This window comes from Argiope bruennichi, chromosome 6, assembly GCF_947563725.1.
Source record: "Argiope bruennichi chromosome 6, qqArgBrue1.1, whole genome shotgun sequence".
Lineage (NCBI taxonomy): Eukaryota > Metazoa > Arthropoda > Arachnida > Araneae > Araneidae > Argiope > Argiope bruennichi.
This window is the reverse complement of record NC_079156.1, coordinates 115,109,036-115,136,760: the sequence shown is the minus strand read 5'-3', so window position 1 is coordinate 115,136,760 and position 27,725 is coordinate 115,109,036. Positions and strand designations below refer to the sequence as shown.

The 27,725-nt window shown below is 31.9% G+C and overlaps 1 protein-coding gene across 3 annotated transcripts in view; it reads right to left on the bottom strand.

The window, feature by feature from the left end:
- Positions 1-27,725, bottom strand: part of LOC129972346 (fatty acyl-CoA reductase 1-like) — a 69,375-nt gene that overhangs the window by 33,478 nt on the left and 8,172 nt on the right. For 2 of the 3 annotated variants that reach the window (XR_008784851.1, XM_056086452.1), the window contains exons 1-3: positions 13,220-13,278; positions 4,603-4,737; positions 2,661-2,777 (exon numbers count right to left, since the gene is read on the bottom strand). Coding sequence is in view for 2 of the 3 variants with exons in the window: in XM_056086452.1 (XP_055942427.1) it covers positions 2,661-2,777; positions 4,603-4,704 (219 nt within the window). In the remaining variant the exon portion in view is untranslated. Of the gene's footprint in view, positions 1-2,660; positions 2,778-4,602; positions 4,738-13,219; positions 13,279-27,725 lie in introns of those variants that run through there. The other variant, XM_056086453.1, reaches the window with a different exon arrangement.

Below are 27,725 nucleotides of genomic sequence, written 5' to 3'. Positions count from 1 at the left end.
AAAAGTGGAACTTTAATTATAACCTCTCTGTATTTAAAAAAAAAGGATTTGCCACCTCATCATAAATGCGAATAGTAAACATTTTGAATGATTACTATGGAAATATACATGTGCCCACATTCATTTGCGATATTATTGCTGCTATTATTACCTTGCTTTTCTTGTACAAGTAGCATCTCTGACGATAAATTCCTGCGTAATTAAAAGTTATCTATAATTTCTACTTCCCTAACAGATTGTACATCGAACTTTGAGTCACTTTCTAAAATGAAATAAAGCAAGCATAAATATGTATACCAAAGCAGAAAAATATTAACTTTCACAGTTTGCTTTTTTCCTGTAAAATGTACAGGTAATGGAACCAAATACTTCCCTATTTGAATGCTACCCAATTCAAATGTTGCTCCTATTGGTATAGAATTTTCAACAGCATGGTTTCGATCACTTCACAGTAGTGTATTGTGTTTATGATGTCTAAAAATCATAGGGATGTCGTATTATATTTTATGAATTAGAGTTACAAGAAAGACATTAAATTCTGTTTACAGAAGGAGAATCAATGGACGCAGCAAGTTGTCAAACAATCGATATCAATCTTGACGCGAGTCGAAAGTCTGAAGTCAATGGCTCACGTAAGAGACACAGGTACTGACATGCGTTGGCCGGTAAAATTTATAATCTTTAAATACTTGTCGTGTTATCTTCTTTTATCTTTTACGTATGTCTATGACCTTGGTGATAGTTCTGGACGGATGATGAGATAGCATTGGAATCAAATAGCTTCTTACTGCCATTGCCCAAATATGGGCAAAGATTAATATTATATTCTAATCCTTTGATTTACTAATTATTCTATAGACAGATAATTTAATCTATTGTATCAAGTTTCGAGTAATGTATAACTATATTGATAAGAAGAAGGGAAGATAAATAAATTTATATGCGTTTAAATTCTGGAGTGAAGGTGTGTGTTTCTTAATGGCGTAAAAACGAAAACACCGCATGCGCACCAAATGGTCTCGGTTTCGAATCTGAATATAAATGCAGAAACGTTTATGGACAATGTAAAAATAACAGCAATGTAACTTAGTAAACTTAAGTTAGAAAGTTGTTGAAAGATACGTTAAAATGCATTTTTTTTTTAAATACTCGAGTGCGTAATTCCAATTAGTTTCAATAAATATTTATAGCATTGGGTAATAATTAGGAGAAAAACATATTTTATTGTATAATATAAAAACCTATTTACAATCTATTTTACAATTTTTCAATATTGTAAAACAATATTATGCCATATTGTTTTTCCAATTTTTACAATGTCATACAATAATGCGTGCTTTCTTGTTCCAAACGTGATTTCTTTAGTTCACCCTTCTCCAACTAATATTAACACAGTATTATGAAAATTAAGGAATTTTATCGATTTTATTTCCATTAAACTATTGTTAGCAGCTTGTTTTTAATAATTATTTATAGCAATGGGTAATATTTTGGCGAGAAACAAATTATATTATATAATATCGAAACCCAATATTGATCAATATAACAAAAATCTTCTATTTTACACTGTTTCAATATTGTAAAACAATATTATGCCATATTCTCTTCCCAATTTTTATAATATCATACAATATTGCGCGCTTTCCCCATTCCAAATGTGGTTTCTTTACTTCACCCTTCTCCAGCTAATATTACCACAGTTATATGAAAACTAAGGAATTTCACCTATCTTTTGCTATCAAACTAATGTTATCAAGGTGTTTTTGTGAGTTATGTTATATAATTTAAGCAGAGGTCTGGAAAAATAGTAATAAAGCGATCTATATCATAAAGATCACTTAAGGACTAACATATATTTTACTAGTATTTTCCAAAATGGATTGCTGCCAACTATAAAAATATTAATTTAACATATCTTATTGCGTATCACCTGTGTTCAGAAGTGCCAACTATTCAGGCATCAACTATTCAGAAGGGACTATGGTTGTTTAAATCACAATAAAGATTAACTCTATGATTTCTGCCCACCCGATATCGTCCCGTTCAAAAGGGGCCTGAATCAGGCGCTTTGGGATGGTTAAATGAATTTAAGGGATGAAAAGCATTTCTCGAGGAGCGCTCATTTAAACTCATTTAACTGTCCCAAAACGCCTGAGTCAGGCCCCTGTCGAAGAGGACGATATCGGGTGGTCAGAATTCATAGAGTTAACTCTGAACTGTTTGAAAAACAGGTTAATCGTTTTTGTGTCGAGGGTATGCTGCTTAAAGTAATTTAGAAACCTTTATGAGTGAATGCTTTTTCAATATATATTGTTCTTTTTAGTTTGGACTGAATTCGAGGAAAATGGAAAGGAACAACCTGATTCTACTTATCGTTTTCGATTACGGCATAAAAACAAATTTTATTAATTGGCCATTCACCAAATATAATATGTGTGAATCCTAATATTAGAAGAAATATTAAGAATTCTCAAGTTAAAGAATGATCAAGCAATTAGAGGAAAATAAAACCATTTCAAAGAATATGAAAGGTCTGATCTAAAATGTTATGATACTTTATATGGCAAGGATTAATATAATGACCAAAGAGTACCCGTATTTTTACTAACCATTTAATATGAATTTTTATAGGTAGGAATTCTTTTTCCCTACTTCCATACCTTTTTACTGAAAATTTGCTGTATTCTAACTTCTGGTGTCACATTTTTCTTTGATCTTAAAAGTATATAAATGGCTTTGATTCCAGGGCAGCATCGCAACAGAGTTTCCAATAAAACCTGAATTGAAAAGACATGATGTACATTTTAATATATGATTCTATTTTGTTAGCTGCTATTACACATCCTTCAATAATTCACAAGAATAAAATAGGAAAGAAATAATTGCAAACTATCCTAAAAATAATGGATAATCAATGTTTAAGAAAATCGAAACTACATATATTACATTATTACATATGTACATATATTACTTTAGCATAAAGTAATATATGATTGTACAAATTGTAATAAAATAAATAATAAAGAAATTTGTACGCTGTGAATAATATTGTAAGCTATTAAACATATTACATTATTAAAAAAATACATATTTGATATTGCTATCTAAATATGATTTATCTTAAGACTGTAGTTTATATATTTGTGCATAATAACTGTAATGTAATTTATGTTAGTACCATTTCAACATTTTTCAATCTGATGCCAACGAATCAGACTTATGTTGAAATTTTAGTATTTATTAATTAATAAATCAGATTCAGTCTTACTCATTCCCAGTGGATAAGACAATTGCTAATTTATTCAATGAAATGAAAAGCAATCAGAATGAACAATACATACCCAAAACGAAACTTGTCTTCTTTTAAGAGAATAGGTGCTATATTTGTTTACAGTTTTGTAATGTTTTTATGTGAAGAAATTACTTTGAATCAAAAATTAAATGAAGAGCTTTCCTCAAAATGTTGTTCAAGGTGAATCGAACAAATCATATAAAATCATATAAAACGAAACAAAAGTCATATAAAACTAAAATTTAATTAATTTAGAATTTATCTGATTATGCATTTATAAATCTATGTAAATAGAACGATAAAATGGCAATCATACTATTACTAAAATTTTAAATACATATCATATCTGAAGATGAGCAATAATTCAGTAACATAATTTCATATTTAAGCACATAAAGCCCTAAATGGCAAATTAGAAATTGTGTAAAATGGAAATTTTCAAATCACTTAAACTGAAAATAAGATATAAAATTTAAAATTAACAAAAAAATGAAACTACAGTATGCGCCAAAATATACAGTACTGAAAATCGCGCATCTTTAACACGTGGTTGCGCTACTCGACGAGGCATAGCTCCAGCTACATGTGTCCTTAGAGAAGAGGAATTTGCGTTGTGCAGTTATTCTTGGAAATGGGTCTCTCGACGGAGGAAAAAGTATTTATAGTTGAACATTATCTCCGCCCATATGGAAGTGATCGTGAAGGTGGACCGAGTTTGAAAAAGGTGGCAGAACAATTCCAGGAGAAGTTTAATAAGATGGCACCAAGTAACACAGTTATTCTGTTTATTGTTACGAAAGATCGCTATTCTTGTAGTGTACTGTGTCAACGGAAGGAGAATGTTAAAGGAGAGTGTGTTCAACTGTGAAGATCCACCAAGAACTGTGCTTGTGTTACGTGAGGAAATCATCTCTTTTTGCAGGAGTCTGCAGCAACCTTTGCTACAAAATATATTTGAGAATCTGCGTAAAACATATGAACACTGTCTACAGCGAGGCGGTGCAGACTTTGAACACTTACATTACGCATACCGTGGTAAATCAATTCGCTAATAGCGTGTATGCATACATGCAAATTTCTTTTGAGGAAAAATAAACTCACAGATGGCAATAATGTAATTTTGTTCATCTTTTCATTTCAGTACAATGTATTTTTACTCATCTTTTCATTTCAGTATTGTATATTTTGGCGCATACTGTATATTTGAGATATATTTTATTTTTCAGAATTAACATCAATTATAGCTTTCTAATTCGTCATTATAAATATATTATCATCTTAACAAAATTTAGACTTCATAAGGTGCTTACTGATCCAACAAATCCAGATGCTCCTGTAATGAAGATACTCTTGTTATGATAATAGTCCGCAACTCTGGGTAAATGATCACCTTCAGCACTTAAACCAAGCATTTTCGAAATAGTGTGCACTATAGGGTCCTGTTCCTGGTTTTCATAAAGGAAATAATAAAATCATTACAATTTTGATAGGAATTATAAAAAAAAATGCTGTTCATTGTATATTAAAGTACAGGGTGGTTATAATTAAAGTTCCACTTTGAAATGGTCATAAAAGGAAAACTACCGGACCAAACGTTATCAGACTTGGTAACAGTTTAAAGAAGGTCATAGAAAATTCTTTCCAGCGCAAAAAAGTTCAAAAACACACCACCTGGGGTAAATGGCACTGTATTCAAGATTGTTAAACAAAATACGACATGAAGACATCGGTTTAAAATGTGCTTAATCGTTTCTGAAACATGTTCCAAAGCATGTTGAATGTGGCGTCCATCATTTTCTGAAAGCAAGTTAAATCATATTACTGCACTCTCAACAGTAGCTCTTAGCATATCAGGAAGAATTTTACGTACATGTCGGTGTAATTAAAGGAGGTCAGAGAATTTCTTTCCTGCCAAAAAAGTTCGAAAACTCACCAGCAGGGGAAAAATAGAGCGGAATGCAATACTGTTAAGCAAAATACGACATGACGAAACCGATTTCCAATGTGTTTATTCGTTTCTGAAACGTTTTACAAAGCATATTCAATGTGTGGTATCTCAAAAGCACTGTTTATGGTGACAATTTGGCCGAACTGAAAGATGCGGTACACCGAAATATGCGTAACATTCATCCTGATGATAAGAGCTACTGTTAGTTACTACAACTAAGAAGGTGCTAAGGGCTACTGTTGAGAATGCAGTAATGTGATTTAACTTGCTTTCCAAACATGGTGGACGCTACATTGAACATGCTTTGTAACACATTTCAGAAAAGATTAAACACATCTTTTCTACTTTTTCTTAACAATATTGCATGCAGAACCATCCACCCCCCGGTGGTGAGTTTTTAAACTTTTTTTGTGATCTAAAAGAAATTCCCATGACGTCCTTTAAACTATTACCAAATTTGATAACATTTGGCTGAGTAGTTTTCCTTTTATAACCATCTCAAAGTGGAACTTTAATTATAACCATCCTGTATATTAATAAAGAATATGAGATTCTTTTATTTTGAAACTGAAGTGATTTTATGTCAATATAGCGATACTAGATTAACGAAAGGGAATTCTTTACAGAAATATTTGAAATGTACACTATTTTACATATCAGGAAAATGTTTCGTGTTTACTTATTAGAGATATATATTTTAGCACTGTTTGTTTCGGCCATGTAATTTCTCTTCATACTAAAATTGTTCCTATAGCGTTCTTCTTTTGTATAAGAAAAGTAAGATATATATTTTAGCACTGTTTGTTTCGGCCATGTAATTTCTATTCATACTAAAATTGTTCCTATAGCGTTCTTCTTTTGTATAGGAAAAGTATTCCGTAGAAAAGCATTGCTTAAAAAAGTTCAACTGCCACAAGGTTTCCATATTTCAGACCTTTCAAAAAGTAAAAAATATTCGATTGTTTCTGACTGAATATGAGCAAAATTATTTAAAAGACACAACAAACCAAAAGAATAAATCTGATCTTAAAGCATAAAATCCCACTTTCTATCCCCACCCCCTTCTCCGATTCGTTAATGTTAACGAGAATGCAAATTTTTATAATTTATTCATTGAAGGTTATGAGGGAACAAAGAATTGTAAACGAAACGAAAAGGAAATAATGGCAAATTGTAAATGGTTAAAAGTCATAGATTAGTATGTGAGCAAAATGATACTTCTACATTGAAGGAATAATTGTTCTCTTTAAATCTTCAAATATCAAAATACCGTAAGTAGATTTGCGATGAAGTCAATGAATAATTCTTAGAAATATGAACGATCACATGTCATTGCAGCATGGAAAACAGAATACTCAGACCAAAACGGGATATAAAAGTGAGAAACAAACACACTTAAAGTTAATATTCTATTAGAAAGAGTCTTAATGTTTCAATTGTAGTAAGTGTTTTCAGCAAGAAATATATATGTGGTTATCAAAATAATGGAAGCACGTCAGATTTGTAAAGAATCCTTTATTAGTATGGTCTAGGACCGTCTTTGACATGTAATACAGCTTGGATTCACGTAGAAATCGATTCATACAATTGTTGAATAGTATTTAGAGGAATATTGTACCATTCATCCTGGAGAAGTTGTGAAAATTCTGGGAGAGATGCCGGTGGAGAATATCGATTCCGCATTGAGCGCTCTAAAATAGACCATAACGGTTCAACGATATTGAGGTCAGGCGACTCTGAGGGCCAAGGCAGATGTTTAACTTCATCCACGTGTTCATTAAACCATGAATGGACAAGTCTCGCTGCATGGATAGGTGCATTTCATCCTAGAAAATTCCATTTCTTGCTGGAAACAGTTTCCATCAAAGGAAGGCCCTGGTTGGCTAAAATTTCTCTATACTTTTCCCCAGTGATACTTCCTTTCAGGGTTACGATTGGTGCAGCAAAAAACGACGACATGGCTTCTCATATCATGACTCCATGCTTGATGTTTGTAAAGAGACAATCACAATCATAAGCTTGTGCAGGTGTCCTTCAAATGAATACCTGTTCTGTTGTCGGGAAAAGTGTGAACCATATTATCGTGAGACCATATTATTTTCTTCCACTTATCAATCGATCAGATTTTGCGAGTGTGACACCACTATAGACGACGTTCACCATTTATATCTGTGACAAGTGGTTTGGGAATTGCTACTCTGCCATAAATGTTCTGTTTATGAAGGTGATTTCTAACTGTAATCACTGAAATTGAAGAATCCAGATGGGTATTGAGCTCTGCGGTCACTTTTGCTGCAGTTGCTCGCTTTTTAGACATTACAATAAGCTTCAATACTTGTCGGTCTCTTGCACTGTGCTTCTCTTCCCGCCCATTATTTTGCTTTGCCGATCTTGTCTTGTCGCGCTGTATGTATGCTGCCAGGACTTTAGACATCGTACCTCTAGAAACGCTTAAAGTTTAGGATGTCTCTTTCACACTTGCTCCAGCTAGACGGGCTCCTACAATTTGGCCTCATTGAAAAGCCGAGAGATCCGACCTTTTACTCTTTTGAAAAAAAATCCAAAAATTACAGAATTTCAGTAATGCTATCCCAAACTACCAGAATATATACATTGCTATTTATAAAAAAAAACTGGTGGCTATTATTATATTTTAATGCTTGCGAAGCGTATTCGAAATTATTATTTTTATTCACAGGTGTTTCCATTATTTCGATAACCACCTGTAAATCAAAACGCCCTTGGCCGAATGTCTCAATTCTCCAATAGCTGATTCTTCATTCAACAGCATTTAAGGAGTTGAATGATTACATAAGGGGAAAGATAATTTATTGCCAATTACTTCCCGTTACATAAGCCAGTTAAGTAATTTATTAGCCAATTACTTCTCATTTACATTCACTAGATGATTAATTGCATTGATCAACAACCCAAACTTTGAATGGTTCATTTCTTGAGGGGACCTACTGCTCTATGAGACAATAAGATTGTTTTGGTGTTTTTGACTAGAAAAGTTGAAGATGTGATTAAATATGTCTAGTAAAAAGGCTTAACTCCTGGAAAGGGAGAGGGATAATGTATAGTAAAGTAATAATGTATAGTAAAGTAATAATGTATAGTAAAGTAATAATGTATAGTAGTAATGTATAGTAATAATATAGGAATAATGTATAGTAAGTGTATAGGAAAGTTCCGGAATATCACAATCATGGCATTTTTTCGTAAGCTCTAGGAACTAGAAATATTTTTATTTTATTTAGATAAATATGTAAACAATACTCGCATATAAATAGAAGTATTTACATAATAACAGATAAAAATATAAATCATATATATATATGTAATGATATTTTAATTCTAATTTCAATTTAATTAATTTCCAATATTTTATCTTAATTTAGCCCATAGTAACTTCATTCTCTTTGTTCGTGATCCAATTCCACTTTCGGTTTAATTAATCCCTTTGTAAAAACAATGCGCCATCAGTACTACGTATTAAATGAAAGTGATACATTTACCCTTCAAAAGGTGTCAAAGGTCACACGTGTATTGAATTGGCGCCTGGCCAGAAATCCAATGTTATATAAGGCTAGTGATCATCTGTTTGGCCCTCTTTTTTCCCTTTTCTTACTTCTGTATGTGCCGCGCTGCGTTTTCTTGTATATAATCATGCCTGCCACTCGGAATAGAATAAAACGTAATTAAAAATACCAAGTCTCTTCACTGTTTCGAACCTGCATTCTACTTCAATCAAAATATGTTACATATATATATAAAATATAAATTGCGTAAATATTCATAAATATGTAAAAAATGAAATTAGAAAAACGCAGAAAGGACTTTTTTCGGAGTAGTACATTGATTTTTTTTTTCTCTGAGGCAATCTTTTATTGAACGATCTTCCTAAATATTACATAAAACATGAAAAATAACCCTTAGTACAGATAAAATACAGATAAATGATTTTGTTTTTTATACTATTTGAAACTAACAGGTACGCGGCGCCTTGCTGCTACAGAAGAAATAATTTTGGAAATACGTTTGAAATTTGAAATAGCTGCCTTGTTTAATTAGGAATAATAGAAAGAATGATATTTATTTTCTAGTCGACAATGAATACTTTCAATGAAATTGAATGATATATAAAAGAGAAGTATAAGTAATATTTATTCTATTTTTTTGACTTCATTATTCTAGCATACTTTAGAGTTTGTGGTGAATAGCATATAAGCCAGTTAACAACTCTTCTACCCGATCGATCGTTTTGGTATAATGGTTTAGTTACTGGACTACTAACCACAAGGTCCCAGGTTCTATCCTCGCGCATCTTCTACCGCTTCATTGGTGACCTCGGACGATGAACCTTCAACCTTCGTACAGCTTTTGTGGCGCCATCCACCCGCAACCAAAGCCGTCAGACTCACGTAGAGCAGCAACCCGAAGCCGTCAGACTCACTTGGCGCATCAGCACCCGCAAACGCTCGCCATAACGCTTGGCGCTATTCAAACTGGGTACCGGCTCATTTAGACAACAGCTACTCAATATATCACCACTCAACAGTCACATCGTTCGTCTCACCTCCGACTCACTGGAAGGAGAGTACTGTGGTGAATATCATATAAGCCTATAAACAACTCTTCTACCCGAACGATCATTTTGGTATAATGGTTTAGTTACTGGACTGCAAGGTCCCAGGTTCTATCCTCGCACATCACATACCACTTCAAGTTAATAGTATTTTTTTGTTTTTCCATCTTCAGCAAAAACAAATACATTTCGAGGCTATTCGAATAATGAGCACCTAACATACAATGGGCCATGGAAAAACATGGAACATGGAAACAATAAATTTGCAAAGAATTTTCGTCATCGGATGAACAGTACAGCAGCGCATTAAATATGAACGAACAAACATTCATCTTTTGTATATTAAATATAATAACTGTACTATGCCTATAACCTACACACAAATGATAGCAATAAGTTGGCAAAGTTTTATTGCAATCGGGTAAATGGCACGTAAGCGCATAAAATACAAAAAAAAAAAAAAAAAACAGAAATTCCTTTTTATATATGAGATAAAAATGTTTTGTTTCAGTAAGAAATTTTTTTGCATTTCTTGAAGTTCAATCACATCTTTTTAAAAATTAAAGTTTCAAATTTAGGTGAAATGACAGAGAATTTGGAGATAAATGGCATAATGAACAGAATAGTGTAATGCTTCTAATATTATACGTGTTACATCCTATAAAAATCAGAAGTTATAAAACTCCTTATAGAAATAAACTATATATATATATATATATATATATATATATATATATATATATATATATATATATATATATATATATATATATATATATATATATATATATATATATATATATATATATATTAATGGCACTGAAATCGACCTTATTACTAATTGTCGAATGACAACAGTTAAATGTAAACAAAGCATCATACGAATTTCAGACTGCTTTATTCATTTAACATTTTTACAGTTGTACTGAATCAACGATTCGCTCAGCTAATTAATGGAGCTGCAAAATATTATTAAAAGTATTTTGAAGATAGTTCGCCATGTCATCCAAGAGGAGATTTAGTCAGAAGAAAGAATATATAAAGAAATCAATAGACTTAAAACAAAAGTTTAAGAAATGCAAAAGTATGCTTAACCGTTTTTAGATAAGAAAAACGTGATAGGAGACTTACGATTAATGTACGATTTCTCGCCAAGGACATCAAAATCGTGTCAATCGTCTAAAAAATTCTGCAATCCTGTTTGTATACCAGAAATGTTAAAAACAGTTTTTAAGGCTGCAATGAAAAATTGTCACGATTGTATTTGGCGAGAAATCGCTGAAAATATTTTTCAATTTTGACGCCCATATATTTATCTTAAGTCCAGCCGTAATTGCTAAAACTTGCCTTTTGAAACTGATATATCTTCCAAAATAATTATCTAATAAAAAGGGCTTTTTGTTTTATCTAAAGACAAAAAAAAATACTTTTTTAATGACATAAATTTCTTTTTTGTACAATGTTTCATTTAAATTTAATAATATTTTTAACTCAATTTGATACACTCTCAGAAGTAATCTTGTACGAGATTCAAATTCTCCATAAAATCAATCAAGCACGTGCATTTACCAATCATACAATCCGTAGCAGGATTTTTATTTTCGCTTTTATTTCTTAATATATACGCTTTAATACTTGCAGCAAACTATTTTAATTGTATTCGTGCGTTTTAGTCTTATTGAATAACTAAGTGAAATGTTTTTTTTGAAGAAATGCACCCCATATTAATAACTTAACAACCTAATAAGTCAATAATCTGGGCAAACAAACTGATCGCTAAAGTTGGCTAGAAAAAAAAATGTATAAATTGTTCATTTCAAAGCATACCATTGTTCATTTCATATTAATACCCATTTATATTGGTGAAACCAACTAGCAGCTGATAATACTAGCATGAAATGAAGGTAAACTTTATCCTCACGTTCAAGTCACGCTTGCATGAAAAAATAAAGCTTTTATCAAAGTAATACCGAAAAGTTGACAAAAGCTGGAATTAAAAATATATTCACCATAAACAATATATAGAAAACTATAGTTTTCAGTTAATGTCTGTATGAAAGGAAATAAATTTGAAAAGCGATATTTTTTAGAGAAATAGATGAAAAAAACTTTTCTGTGACCATATAAGTTATATATATTGTTAATTCAATTATTCTGCATTATTTCAGGCAAATTTTGTTTATGTATACTTAGGATAACCATTCTTATAGGGTCCCAATATATAATTTCTACACAGTAATACAAGAACAGAAAAACAGTAATAAATAGTAAGCAGGCATATATATATAATAGGAAAAATGGCCTGGATGAATTAAAGAATTACGTTTTACGAGGTTTGAGTCAATAAATGTTCAGATGAATTAGGAATTTAAACATTTCATCCAGACACTTGTCATGTAAGTTATATTTACTAAAAATCTTCATACTAAAATTTTAATTAAAAATATTTGTCCTTGTTTGAACGAGTTATCAAAATTTGGATATATTATTTTATAAAATCGCAGGGAATTGGAGTACCTCAAAGAAGGTACTCTCTCGGAGTTTCAATGCACGGAGTTTCTTCAAAGCTAATTTTTCTAATATAAGAAAATTGTTGATTTTCCTAAAATAATAATATTCAAAGCCTCATAAATGGGTCATATTGTTGAAATGATTCTTTTTTTTATTTAAATTTTACAGTTGCGGAACATTTAACCGTATGTGATGCATGGGATAGAAGGACTACAAAAAATTTATACTTCATAATTATCTGAAACAAAAGAAAATATTATTACTATACCAATGGACAATAAAGAAGAACTTTTAATGTGTGCTCATGATTCAACGAGAGTAAAATAAAAACAACCAATGACAACATGTCTATCTCTCTGTCTCACTCTAACCAGCCAAGACATTAAAAAAGCAACTGTATATATAAAAAATCTAAACCGTTTAAAACAAGAACTGCAAATTCCGCAAACGATAATCGACAATCTACAAGAAATGGAAACTGAACTATTACTTCTTTTATTATAAAGAACACTGAAAAAAAAAGAAAAAAAAAGGGCTCAACACAGCCCGCATTATATAAAAATATTAGAATACACAACTTTAGCTATATCCTCACAACAAATTAAAATTAATTTTTAACATTCGATAACCTGAACTAAACTAAAGAAAAAAAATACGATATGATTCCGCCTAAACAAAAACTATATTATTATGCACAAAATAGCACTTTCATAAAATGAATATCAACGAACCGAAAATATTGTCAACAGAATAAAATAACTAAAAACATAACTTTTAACGAAGGAGCTCAGAATCCTCCCCTCCCCCCCCAAAAAAAAAGCGAGTTGAAACTTACAAACGAACTTCTCTAACAGTAGATAAAATAGGCAAAAGTACTCACCCTAATGAAAACACCAAACTCCGAAAGAAATGTTTCTTCAAAGAATAGAGACGGAGAAGACGATATTATAACACAGAATAATTAATTCCTATTATAATCACTACATATACTATACAAATCACCTGTTAAAACATCCTTTCGGACGATAATAGGAAGCTTATACTTAGTAGGAAGTTAAAGACATGAGGTCATCCAAAATTGTTACAACATATCATATCATATACAACTACATCTAACAATGTTCATAAAAACATGTCTCATTAAAACATCTTTCATTTAAAAAAAAAAGGTAAAAACTCATAAAATATTAATATATCCAATATGATAAATGAAATGAATAAATATACATTAACATCTAAAAGTAATTAAACTACTGCCAAAGCGTTCTCTTTCTATCAATAAATTCATATTTTTTAAACCGATCTCATATTCAATTCAAAAGTATTTGTAATTCTCTATAAATAATTACTCATTTCTTTCTGGTGAACACCATTTTATTTTCGGACACATTTTTTGTGCCTCTTCAAGTAGACTGTTACAGATTAGGACACCTCTCAAAGTTGGATGCCTCGTCTAGGTCAAAAGAACCGTTCTTACACACTCTACGTTCTGATACAAAAAAGGAATTAACAGAACTTTGTACTCGACAGATACGCCATCTATCGGCGTGAAGCTGTAACAAAATTCTAATAGCATAACGTTTTCACTATCATAAAATAAGACAACGCCTCTGAGTCAAAATGAAACTCGTCTTGGTCAACTAAAATAAGACAGAAAGATAAACATCCTTTCTCCTATAAAATCAAACAGGAAAAATTCAAAAAAAAGAGCTATATTCCTAAAATGAATATTTAATAATTTTCTATAAACATATTCATATTTCGAAGCAATAATGTATCATATTACAATAACCACAACACTTTTAATTGAAAACCAAAACTGTTTCTCCAAACCTTATAAATTTTCAATTAAAAAACATTCTCCGTGCTTCCTTTTTCTCACTAACATATATATTTTTCCTTATCATAATCATAAATGACATGCCGGCGTCCTGGCATAGGGGTAGCGCGTCTTCCCCGTGATCTGGGCGTCCCGGGCTCGAGTCCCGGTTTGGGCATGGTTGTTCTTCTGTTGTTCTATCTGTGAGATGTGTGAATGTGCCCTCCTGTAAAAAGGGGTTGTGCAAGCGAATGAGTGATGCGTGAGTGGCAAAGTCGTACTCTTGGCCCTAGTTGGCGCTGCTATAAAAAATAAGAGACGTTCCCCTCAGGCTTAAATCGCTGTCTTTGTAACAGTGGGCTTGTCAGTGGCAAGTGCCATAAGAAACAAACAAACAATAAATGACATAATAAAAATTACAAACTGTTAAACCATATAATAAAACTTTACGTTTAAACCTGTATAACGGTATGAATACTCAACAAATAAATATTCACCTGTTGGAATAAATACCACATTAGAGTTATATTCATCAAACTACGTGAGAATAAAAAAAAAATTGCCTCTTTTAAACTTAATCTTATTCTAATAAAATCTTAATCTCATTCTCTCTCTATATATATAAACGTCTCACACTCCGAACTTCATTTTTTAAAAATATATTAAAAATCTAAAACAATTGCAAAAAAAAAAATAAACTGATTCAAAATAAAATTCTAAAATCTGATTCTAAATAAAATAAGTAATCCAAATGACAGAAACTAAAAAACATTAAAAAACAACATTCCTTCTTATTATACGTTCTTTAGTTATTTTCACTTTCAATATTGAATATATCATATTGAACATGAAAAAGGTTCAACTTCGTTATTTAATGCTATACATGAGTAGGTGAACAAACAAAGACTAAACTTTCATACACTTCTCTTCTTAAAATGTTTTTAAAAAAAAACTTAGAATAATAATCAACATGTGCAGATATAAAAACTAAATGTCACTTGACAACACTCCTCCTTTAAAACGTTGATTCATTAGCTCATTCAGTTTTAATTAATAATAAAAAATAGCTGACTCGGACATATATATATATATATATATATATATATATATATACTAGCTGACCCGGCAAACATAGTTCTGTCATATAAATTATTTCTAGTGAATATTTTAGTTGCTAATTAAAAAATAACGAATGTATTGTAAGGGTGTGGGAATGGGATCTATGATAGAAAGAAGAATGAAGAGCTGAAGAAAATGATCGCCGATAAAAAAAACATTCATTTTCACAATACAATGTATTTCATTAACGTAACGAACATATACATTGTTTGATCTCTTAAAAATTAAACTTAAAGTGAAAAAAGTAATATATTTTTTATCCTAAAGTATAAAAATTAAATAAAGAAAATCAATATTTATTTCGAAGAGCAATTAAGTGTACTATAATTTTTGCCAGTCCCTCTTTAGCCAACAAATAAGCTCGATGGTTTGCCCGTGCGAGAACATGCCACGTATAAATTGTCCGTGTGAAAAACATGTTGTGCCCAAATCGAAGCCGCAAACAGACATCTTTTGGCCTTGTGACTTATTGATTGTCATTGCGAATGCCAATCGAATAGGAAATTGAACTCGTTTGAATTCATTTGGCACGTATGTGAGAATTATTGGAATTCGTGGCAGTAAAACATTTCCTGCTCGGAATTTGCCATTCAAAATGGCCTCGATAATGTTTTTCATCAATTTTTTTCATGACCAATCGCGTGCCATTGCACAGCCGTGGTGGGTTCAAATTCCGAAGTAAAATAACTGGAGATCCAACTTTCAGTCGTAGAAGGTGTGGTGACATGCCTGGCAAACCCAGTGATTCGAAAACTCTGTTGGATAATTTACAACTTCGCTAGCATCACAAACTGCATCGATCGATTTATATACCAAGTCTCCTGGCAACGATTGCTGTATCTTGAAGTTTAAATCGTCTACGTATACATTTTTTGCCACGAAAATGGATCTTTCTGCCATCCACGCATGATTTATACATTGTGTGCGTACATCGGGTAATATGCGGTCAAGGAAAGCATTTTGCGAATCAACGATAGAACAGAAATTAGTGAGTAATTTTATGCATCCAGTATTTTCATAGGCAGCAATTTTTCCATCGCCGATATCTAACAGTTGGTCCGAGAATGTGTCAGCAGATGGATCTTGTAGCATTTGGAAGCGCATGTTTATTTTTAGCTGGACTTGTTCAACATTACGCCACTGTGGCGATGATTTCAAGCAAGCGTTGATCTCATCAGCGTACGGTGAACGTGGTATGCCGGGATAGGGACACCCTAATTACCTAGCGTAATGAAATATACTTTATGACCTATTCTCATACCTACTTAATACACATTAAAAATTTCCTAAAAATCGGTCGAGACCTTTCAGAGGAGTACGAAGACAAACACCGTGACACGAGATTTTTATACATTAGATTTAATATATCAGTTGTCTCATTTCGTTGTAATAAATGCAAAAATAGTTTGAAAGAAGAAAAAAAGATTTAAACAATGTAAATATTGTTTTAAAAACAGTGATTAAATTTGTTAAAATATGAAAAATAATTTTATCATTCAAAGTTCTTTATATAAAATCCCAAGCAATTAGATTAATATAGAAATGAATTGTTTTGGGAAAGAACCCACTTTTTATGTTTTTATTACACTATTAAAAGCAAGCACATGTAAATTCTTTAATCAGCAAATTCTAAAAATGAACACACATTTAAATGGAATGCATAATAATTCCATCAAATAATCTTCTTATAATATTGAATGGAAAATTGCCCCACAGTTGCAGGAAAAATGTAAAAACAGAGCAGTGATTGAGAAATTTTATGCGAAACCATTTAAACTTAATCTAAACACTTCGAGCTTCGATCCACTTTTGTTTGGACTAAATCGCTTGAGAGCGACAGATAAATGAATTCTTAGTGAGCTAAGAGGCATCAGCGAAGGTCAGTGACGCAACAGAAACGAAACTGCGTAGCTTTAAAGATTTGGCGAGTGCCAACCAAGAAACATATAAAATAAGATAAATCAATTCGTTTTTAAATGAAAATATACAAATAAAACAACTTGAATATTACGTTCGATTTTCTTAATATTTAAAAGATATAATTTAACAGACAAAAATGAATAATATAATATTTTAAAATATTATCTTAAGAATATTTCTTTATCCTTTTTGCTTTTTACATCCTTCAAATGCAATTGGGACTTACGGCCATGGAATATGGCCCCACACACAAGAATGGTGTAGAGGTTTTCCCCATCACTGTTTTTTGGGCAAATTTTACATTATTTTCTAGTAGATAATTTTCCATTTCTATTTGCTTGTATTTTTTTTCTCTCCTTTACCAGTATTTTCTACAGCTTCCTGCTGGCACTTTTATCTCTCCTTTACCGGCATTTTCTACAGCTGTCAGCTTTTATTTTTTCCTCTCCTTTGCAGGTATTTTCTTCTTCTATCTACTTGTATTTTTTCTCTCCTTTACCGGTATTTTCTACTGCTGCCTGCTTGCACTTTTACCTCTCCTTTATTGGTATTTTCTTCTGTTATCTGCTTGTACTTTTTCCTCTCTTTTACCGGTATTTTCTACTGCTATCTTGTACTTTTTCCGCTTCTTAACCAGTATTTTCTACTGCTGTCTGCTTGTCTTTTTCCTCTCCTTTACCAGTATAACTCATTTATTTTTTATATGGATTTATTTTTATTATCAGTATGTTATTAACGAATAAGGGAGCAGATTGTTATTCAAGAATAAGGGAGCAGATTGTTATTCAAGAATAAAGAAGCAGATTGTTATTCAAGAATAATGAAGCAGATTGTTATTCAAGAATAAGGAGCAGATTGTTATTCAAGAATAAGGAAGCAGATCACAGTTTCAGAGACATGGAGACAATGACTACATAAATAGCAACGAAAACTTTCAGAAAGAACAACTCGTTTATACGTAATATGTTTAAACTTCAGATTTCTGCCAACATACTGCTAAAAGAACAGTTTGATTGTTCTGAGGAGATAATTGCATTTAAGGACAAAAAAAAAAACATGTGATAATTAGAGCTAATGAACAACGCGGAGTCCTGTCTCCTTTTACGGGATTAAGACCGTTTTTCATGTTGATCAGAGTTATTTACTTTATTAAAAGGAGTACAATTAGGAAATTTCGAGATTTTCCTATCACTCCTTATTTACTATATGGTAGTGAAGAATAAGAAGAAAATTCTTACTCGATTTTCTTAAGAAATTACAATTGTTAATAGTTGAGTATAAAATTCGATTTGCATTAGTTCTTCATCGGAACTTGTAAAATCTGTACATGTATACAAAGAATGAGAAAAATCAGGAAACTGTGGTAATTATTCGGTAATCTTCCATTTTTCGACTGAGTGATGGATTATCAATAACAATACAGGCAAAATAATTGATAATTTGGCTTTCTTTGAAGCAGTGATGATTATTGTGGAAAAAGTTGATGGATTTTTTTTATTTAATAGTAAGTAATAGAAAGACGAAATAATTTAGAAATCAGTGTATCTATGTTCAAAAAGTAGTGTTCCAAGGACAGAATTATTTACAAATAAAGTATGGTACAATATTTCCTAGTAGTATTCTTCTCTCTACGAGCTCTGTAAAAATGCTTAAATCTGCACTTCTAAACGTTCCGAGAGCGAGGATAAAAATTCTATCAATCTAAACAAATTCTTTTAAAATATACCTATTTCCCTCTTACCTAAATCGATACATGCAAAGAAATCCCTATCAGAATTTCACAATATATAATCATGGGGATAAATATTTCATTATATTTTTCCTCTTTACTCTCTTGTGTGGTGCTGTAATTTGACGCGCCTCGTCGCTTCCCGCTTGTATTATGCCTCCCGGGATGGAATAAAGTAAAGTTTCAAAATTCTCAAAAGCGTCTCTTTCTTCGGTCACGATTCTGCTTCAAAAATATATGTTTTACACACACTCGCACCCGCGCACACACCCACATATGTATATACAATTATTCGCTCTTAAATCAAGAATTTTAACTACGACAAGCTTACATATTATTATTGTCACAAAATGACATTTAAGTTCAGCAATGTTTTAAAAAAGTCTTTTTTTTCATTTATAGTTGACTCATTGTTACATCATAATCTATATCGATTCTCTACAAAAGACAAAGACACCAGTGGAAGAGCTACGAAATTTCTTTCTGGATGGTGGCATGGAGATAAATACCATACTAATCTGAATGGCATTTATGAACCTGGTAAAACAAGCGAACAAAACGTTTACTGGTATGGGTTTCACAAATATGAAAATCTGGCAGCAGTCGAAATGAAAGTGAAGCTTGTCTAAATCAAATTTGCAAAATAGAGAAACAATGCAAGGCATCCATAGCCATTCAGATCCTCAGTGTTACAGTATATTACAATGTGGATATGTAAAAGTTTCTTTATTTGTAATAAAACATGGCAAATAATGAATTGAAAATAAAAGTAATAAATCTATCATATTTTTTCTTTTGATAACAATCACTTAGAAAAATTATGCGATGTAAAAATATAATTATTTTTCGTTTTGTGAAAATCTTTTTTTAAAACTTCCCATTAACATTTTAAATGATATTTAAAACTGAACAAACAAGACACAAATGATGCAAGGATGCGTACAGATAGTTACAATGAACCAATTTTACTTCTTACTGAATTTCTTCTTAAATAAATTAATATATAATATTTGTGTGAGAAAAATTATTTACAAAATACCTGTATATATATATATATATATATATATATATATATATATATATATATATATATATATATATATATATATATATATATATATATATATATATATATATATATATCTGTGTGTGTGTGTGTGTGTGTAGGTTGTCGCCAGAACAGTTCAAAATAAGATGCAAAGTAAAATTAGGATAATAAAAAAAATTGCTATTGATTTTCAAAAAATTGCACATTTTTAATTTTTATGGGACCCCTCTTGACAAATTTGGTCAGTTAGAAAGTTTTTCTTTTCCATTTCAACAAGACCAACTGTAAAACTGGTATAACCATATCTTTAAAATTAAAGGAATTATGATAAAGAAACAAAAATGATATGTGCCATTTTTCACATCACTTAAAACGTCGTTTCTTCGGCGAAAATAGGGGTCATATACAGATTGATATAGGAAATTTTTGTGAATGTCTCAGCATGTGTATTTACTTCCTCATTTTCCATAAACATTATGTGGGCATTCATCAGTCCACATAATGATCTTAAGAAATTTCGAATTTGTGTCTACTTGGATTAACAACCAGTTCCTGAATGCTAAGCGTCTATTAAAATCAGAGGGATTAAATGCTTCAAATAGATACCAATAATGTTTCTCAAGTACTCTTTTAATTGAGGCTTCAGGTAGACTTATAGTTCCACTTTCCGAATTCTTGTCCATGGGTTGACTCAAAAATATGCACTAATGTCAGTTTCTTTATCTTCCGTGTACAAACACCCGGGGGGGGGGACCTCGAAATGAGAATGAGATGCTTCCGGCATGGTGGTTGGATCTTGCCACCCTGGAGGGTACACTAATAAGGGGGGGGATCTGACTCCTCAAATCGATGACGGAACGTACTTCCTTCGGGAGGGTTGTACCGTGGCCGGTGACGGCCCTTAGGACTCAACCACAGTTCCCGCCAATGTTGCTGCTGCGGCGGTCCGATCATTCAGTTTTATGGTTTATATCCGTGTGCCTTCGTGGCGGGTCGGAGAGTTAGATGATTGACTTATCTTCCGTGTACAAGCCAAATCTCATATGAAATGAACCGGTGGTTCATCTTCTTTAACCCAATAAACAAATGCGTTTAAAATTTATTCAAATTTGAATATTGCCTGTCTATTTTACCCCTAAACTAATCCGAACATAATAAATAAAAAAAAGCTAGACTAATGAAATTTTGCATAGCTTTAATCATCAGATTTGTATATATCTGTCAAATTTCGAAATTCCACTTCTAATAGAAGATAGTGTTTGGCATCTGTTCCTAGAAGATTAGCATCTAGGAACAGATACCACGCTATCTGTTCCTGGATATGAAACATGATTACTCACAAAGGTAACTAGGGTTTATACAAAAACCTACTTTTTGAAAAACCGGTTTTCGAATTTAATATTTCCAAAAAACCGGTTTTAGCCGGTTTTCGAATTTTTTTCAAAAAGTAGGATTGGGAAAAATATTTAATTTAATTTAGATAAAATAACAAAAAACAAAATCAATATCAAAGCCAAAATTTAAGGATTACATGTATATATTACTTACACACAGTAAAGAAAATTCAAATAAAAATTTATAATAATATCTATATTATTTTCACTAATCTTAATTTCACCTAAGGAAATAGGATTTAAAAAAACATAAAATATACACTTAACGGTGTCAGTCTTATTCTTATTTTGGACAAAATATTGCCTGAAATTGAAAATACTTGTTCAATAACTACTGAGTTTGGTTTTATATCTTTCATGGCATAAAATAACAAATCTAAGTTTTTTTTTTGTTTTATTCGTTACCTCAAATAATGAAAATTCAGCTTTCATTGTTTTTGGATTTGTAAGTTTTTCTTCAGAGTTTTCAAGAAACTTATCTTAGAATCAATTCATGATTCTCCCATGGCTTCTTTTAAAAAGAGCATTACTCTGATGAGTAGTTTCTTCGATTTGCTCTTCATCAGAATCGTTTTCCACATAAAAATGTTGAACTATTCTAGACAATATCTTTCCAGACAACTTTATAATTTAGGTTTTTGAAGCTAAAGAAAGTACACTAGATTTCTTGGCTGAACTAAAATATTTTGTGTATTTTGAAATACAGCAAAATAGTTGGTAATTTTTTCTAGAATTGGTTCTTCTAAAGCATATAATTTCAAACTTATTTCAGTGTTTACATTTTTAAGTTCATTTTACAGAAATTAAAATATGCCTTCTCTTGCTAATAAATTGGAATCTCTTCGCCCTAAGCCTTCAGCTGCAAAACGAATCGGTGCCAAGATTTTATGAAGCTCTAAAAGTTTAGGATATTCAGCTGCATCCCATATATAAGAAGAATCAATATCATTCAATGACAAAACAACACATTCTTTTACTCCAGAAATCTTCCAATCATGTTCTCCATACATTCCAACTTGTTTTGCAGACAAGAATTAAATTTAATTCCTTTCCTTTTTTTTGATATAATTCTGAAGAATAATGTTTGTTACTGCAGATTTTCTAAAGAACTTACAAAATGTTCTAATTTGCGAAACTGATTGTTTGTAATTGTCAGACAAAATAGGAATTGAAAGTTCTCGGTTACAAACATAATAAAGAGAACTTTTCTAATCGTTATGTTTGTATTCGTTTTCATCTTCCGATTCCTCATTTGAAACCTTTATTTCGGCTTCAGCTATTTCTTTATGTTTATATAATGCATCATTAACTGCTAAGTGAATGGCGTGTGAATAGTACGCCATAATGATAATTTGATGATGCCAGATGATAATTTGCCAATTTTTTCATAACAGCAGCACCATCACTTGTTATTGCTATTATGTAGTTTCTATATTTAAATTGAAATTTCGTAGCCTTTCATATAACAATTCTAATGTTTTCTGAGAATCACAGGAACGAGCTATTGGCACTGTTACGAAATTTCCGGGGTTCGTTTGGATAGTGGGAGTTATATGGTGTGGAGAACACTCAATCAGCCAGGTGGCAGTAGAAAATGAAACAACGACGTTTATTTACACGAAGACACACAGGACAGTACAAAGACGACAACTATATACAGCACAAAAAACGATTATATTCAGCCGAGACGTGCAGCAACAACAGCACACACAGCAGCATACAACAGTATACACAGAAGCTCTACTCCGTCGCTGCTCCGTTAGTCCCTGGAAGACGAGTTCTTCACAGTCGTTTCCAATTACTCTTCGACTCCACTGGACCACGACTCCAATTCACGACGACCCGGCAGCGATCTCGATGATAGCTTATCGGGGCACCCGTCCTTGGAGTAGGACTATCCCCTTAAATGATATAACTGGTGGGAAACTTGACTTTTAGTATTTTGCCATGATAACTGTGATGGGTCTTGACTCGACGGTGGAAGGAGAGAAAGTGGCTTGGAACTTCAAACAATTTTGGTCTTTGGAGGTGAGGGAGAGTGGGAGAGCTGTCTCGGCCAATAGGAAAGCAGGTTGTCAGGGCAGTAGGAGAGGGTGATGCAGTGGGTTTTCGGAGCTCGGTGAGGGATAAACTATTGTACGTAGGTGTCCAATCAGAAAGCTGGGATATTGCAGAGGATTAACTTTGCTTTTGGTGGGACTTAGCCGATCAGTGCGTTCAGGATTATCATCTTTTTTTCTTCTTTATTTTCAGTTTTCTTTGCGAGCTTGGCTGCTTCAATAAGTTTTGGGAATTCTTTCAGTATTTCTCTAAGGTCTTTAAGCATTTGGAGGGTTTCTAGGAGAGAAGGGAGTTCTTCAGCTGCTGTCAAAGTGGGTTCCGTGTTCTGTTTTCGTGGTGGGGGAATGGGTTGAGGGTCTTGTTTTCTAACGTTTTTCTTCGTCATTTCTGCATATGAGGGTCTTCCATTATTAGTTGTCAGTTTGGGGAATTTGGAACATCCTTTCCAGGCAGCTATGTGACCAGTTTCATTGCAGTTAACGCATACTGGATCCTTGATCTTTTCAGAGATATTACAGTTTCTTGTTGCATGTTTTCCACCGCATTTGATGCACTTGGGTGCTAATCTACAATTTCTAGCGGAGCGGTAGAACCCTGCACAGTTGTAACACATTGTTGCAGTTGATTTTCCTTGGTAGCTTTCAATCTTGATTTTTAGGTGGAGCAGGGATTTTTCATTGTATATGCTGATGGCATTTTTAGTTTTCTTGACTTCCAGCAGGAAAATGGGATATAGGGACTGCAGTTTGTAATTTCTAAGTTGGGAGATTCTGTTGATTACGTAATTTCTTTCTTCAAATTCTTTTTTGATTTCCTCTTTATCTGCGTTAATTGGGAGTCCTTTGAGAATAACTTTTAAGGGTCTTTCGTCTTGATTTTCTGATAAGATATATTCTTCTTGTTTTTCAGTTAGAAATTCTATGATTTGGGTTTTCTCTTCTTCGGTTGCTGGGTGTATTGCAATCATGTTTCTGATGAGTTTGTTTTCTGTTTGGGGGAATTTCCTGTGGATTTCTTGGAGCGTAATATTGTATTTGCTTGATAATTTCATATTTATTGCAGCGGGCCTATTAATAGATTTTTCTTGGTTTTCACTAAGTACTTCATATCTGTTAGATGTGTCCATGTTTTCAACATTTTCCTCAATTTTCTTGATCTTAGCTGCTTTTTTGGGATTAACTTGTTGGAAAGTTATCATCATCCATTTTGTGTTTTTCTTGGGATGTGTTATCAATTTCCATTTGTTTATCATCCTTTACTGCAAGATCGATCTCAAAATTGGGATAGTTGCCGTCGGTGTTTTTCCTAGCTCTTATGTTTGCCATAGCTTTTCTTACTTCCTCCCTAAAAGGAGTGTTCAATAAATCTGAAGTTCCCTGTTTTTCTTTATTGCTACTAAGACTACAAGCCCTGGGATTTGCGACATTCCTTGACTTGTTGCTTCCCCTATGGGAATTGGGATCATCATCATCATCACCTTTAAAGCCTACTACCATAATTCTACGATTTCTGCCTGAGCTGCTCGTTGAGAGATTGCTTGAGCATCTGCTATCAGAACGTCCGTCTCCTTCCATGGCTGGAGACCGAAATGGAAATGTGACGACGACCCGGCAGCGGCAGGACTGCTTCCTTTTATAGGTCTGAGGGGGCGGGGCTAGAAGCCTCTCAACCAATCAGGAACGTTCGAGGCGTATCTCCGTTCCTACTGGACGAATTGGGAAAATTCTCGATGCTTCGGGTATAATCTATTTTGGCGCCAAAGTCACCAAGTCGCCAAATGGTCGCCAAGTTTGTCGCCAAGCTCTGGGACCTGCTATGGAACCGACTATGCTGGGAAGCCGCCTCACAGATTCGTAACAGCACTAATACCAAATTGGAATATTCTGCCAAGGGGTGTACATTAATGTTTAAACTTTTTTGATTTCTTTTGACTTGTCCACTCGTATAAAGTTATAGACAATTGTTCCTTCTTTTTATTGAATCTAATTCAATAATAGTTTCATGTTTAGCATTGCCATAAAAAACATTAATGAGATCCATTACTCTAGAGTTGTTTCTTGGTCATCAATATCCTTGTACTTGAAGAGACTCTCGTATGAATGGACTGTTTGTAATGCTATTAATGAAAAATCCATCCATTGCTGAAATTTTGATATGATTTCTTTTAAACTGCTCCTTTTCATTTTTATAAATTTCAAAATATTTTTTTAAGAAAAAGAAGAAGAGGAATATCCAAGACTTTCTTCTTCGCCGATCGTTTTTGATTTTTTTCCGAAAATTATTTTATGAACTGCTTTCAACTGATTATGTAGATTGCTCGTAAATGACCCTTTGCAGCTTAAAATTTTATTATAATGATTGCAGATTGCCTTGTCTATCCCTAACTTTTTTAAACTATCCCAAACTTCTGACATATTTATTTTTATCTTAAAATGAAATTAAAGTTATGAAATAAATAATTTTGAAGTTCATTTTACAATTTTATTGCTTTAAATTTTAATATTAATGTAATTTAAAATAATCTAATCTACATTTTTTTTTTGAATTTTGAAAAAATAAAAATGCGCATCTTTTTTTAATCTGGTTACGAAGCCTGGTAAAGAAATAATTTATGTTGAAACGTTGCGAAAGAAAATATGGATTATTTTAACACACTGTTTTTTATTTAAAATCCCATTAGACAGAAGCAGAACTTTTTTATTTTACATTAATTTTTGAGAGAAGAAATTTATATAATAAAATTAATGTTTTAAAATGTAAAATAGAAAATAGAAACATACTTAATACATACATTATTTTTGCCATATATAACAACTTCATATTTTTGTTTCCAGTTTCCACTCTACAATATTAAGCGAACCTGTCGTGACTCGTGACGGATTGCGCATATATACATATACAAACATAAAATAAATCAGTTAATCACGTTTTTTTCTATGCACGCAGGTGCAGTTGCGCAGTACAGATTGCATAAGCACTGGCCAAGGCAACTCGCAACGTTGAAAAAAATGTGTTTGCTTCCCGTTGCATAGAATGAATAGCAAATCAAATAAGTTTTAAATTTATTTTTACTTAAGGTGTACGTATACACTTAAAGATTTTTTTTTTAATTTTAACTTTAAAAATCCAGTTTTTTCACAGTAGGTTATTAATATCTGTTTAAACTCATTTCAGTGAGAAAAAACCATATTACACTAATTATTAATTAATTAAATAATATTTAATGAGTTAATTATCCTTTTTTTTAAAACATGATATCTTCATTTCTAATTTGTACAGACACACAATTCTAGTTGGAAATTATGCCTAATATTAGTCTTCATGTTGTCTGCCTCAATCAAGTTATAAAAATGTATAGTTTTTTAAAACAATTTTTTCATCAACGATGAATAGAAAAAGCGAGATTTTTTCTGTAATTTTAACATTTAAATAGCTATTAAAAATTTATTTCTATAAATATAACTTTGATTGAGGCACAAAACATTTGCTATTTCATACAGATTATTTTGATATATAAATAACTGTATTTGGTTCATTTCTTTTTGAGTTTTGATTGTTTGAATGAAGCAATATAATAGAAAAATATCATTCTTCATAAAATGAGTTTTAAAAACACCGTAACTAGAGTTTTTAATGAAAGCACCACAAGAAAAATAATTATAACTCGAGAAATATTTCGTATATTGACAACATCTTGGTATCGGTTTGAAAGCTAAAGAATCAGAGAACATTATTAAGCAATAAAAAAAATATTCGATATTTTGAACAATTTTCGAAGTTTCAAGTGTGTACATACACCTTAAGAATATGAATTCTTTAAACCGGTTTTCTCATTTTAAAAACCTATTTTTAAATGTGACTGATTTACTTCAAAAGACCGGTTTTTCAAAACTGGGTTTGAAAAAACATCAAACCCTAAATGTAACATGCTAGAAAAGTAAAATTCCTTTCGTATTTTTAACATCTAAACTATTCTTAACCGAATTTTAAATTCTATCATCAAAAGAGATGAGATTTAAAAAGTATACTGGAACGTATGCTATAAACGAAGACGCTTAACTAAAGCGTAATTTGGTAGGATATAGAAAAATTGTGGATTTTCTGGAAATTCTTGAAGGATTACGTGATATATTTTATTCATTTTTATTATATTATTATTTCTTGTCTGATATGCAATCTGTAACCTGTGTATTGTATTATATCTTGCTAAAGCTAATCCTTGAAACAAAAGGAGGGAAAATAGATGTATGAAGACCTGCTGAAAGAATAACAGAGTAATTTTTCGAAATGGCTACA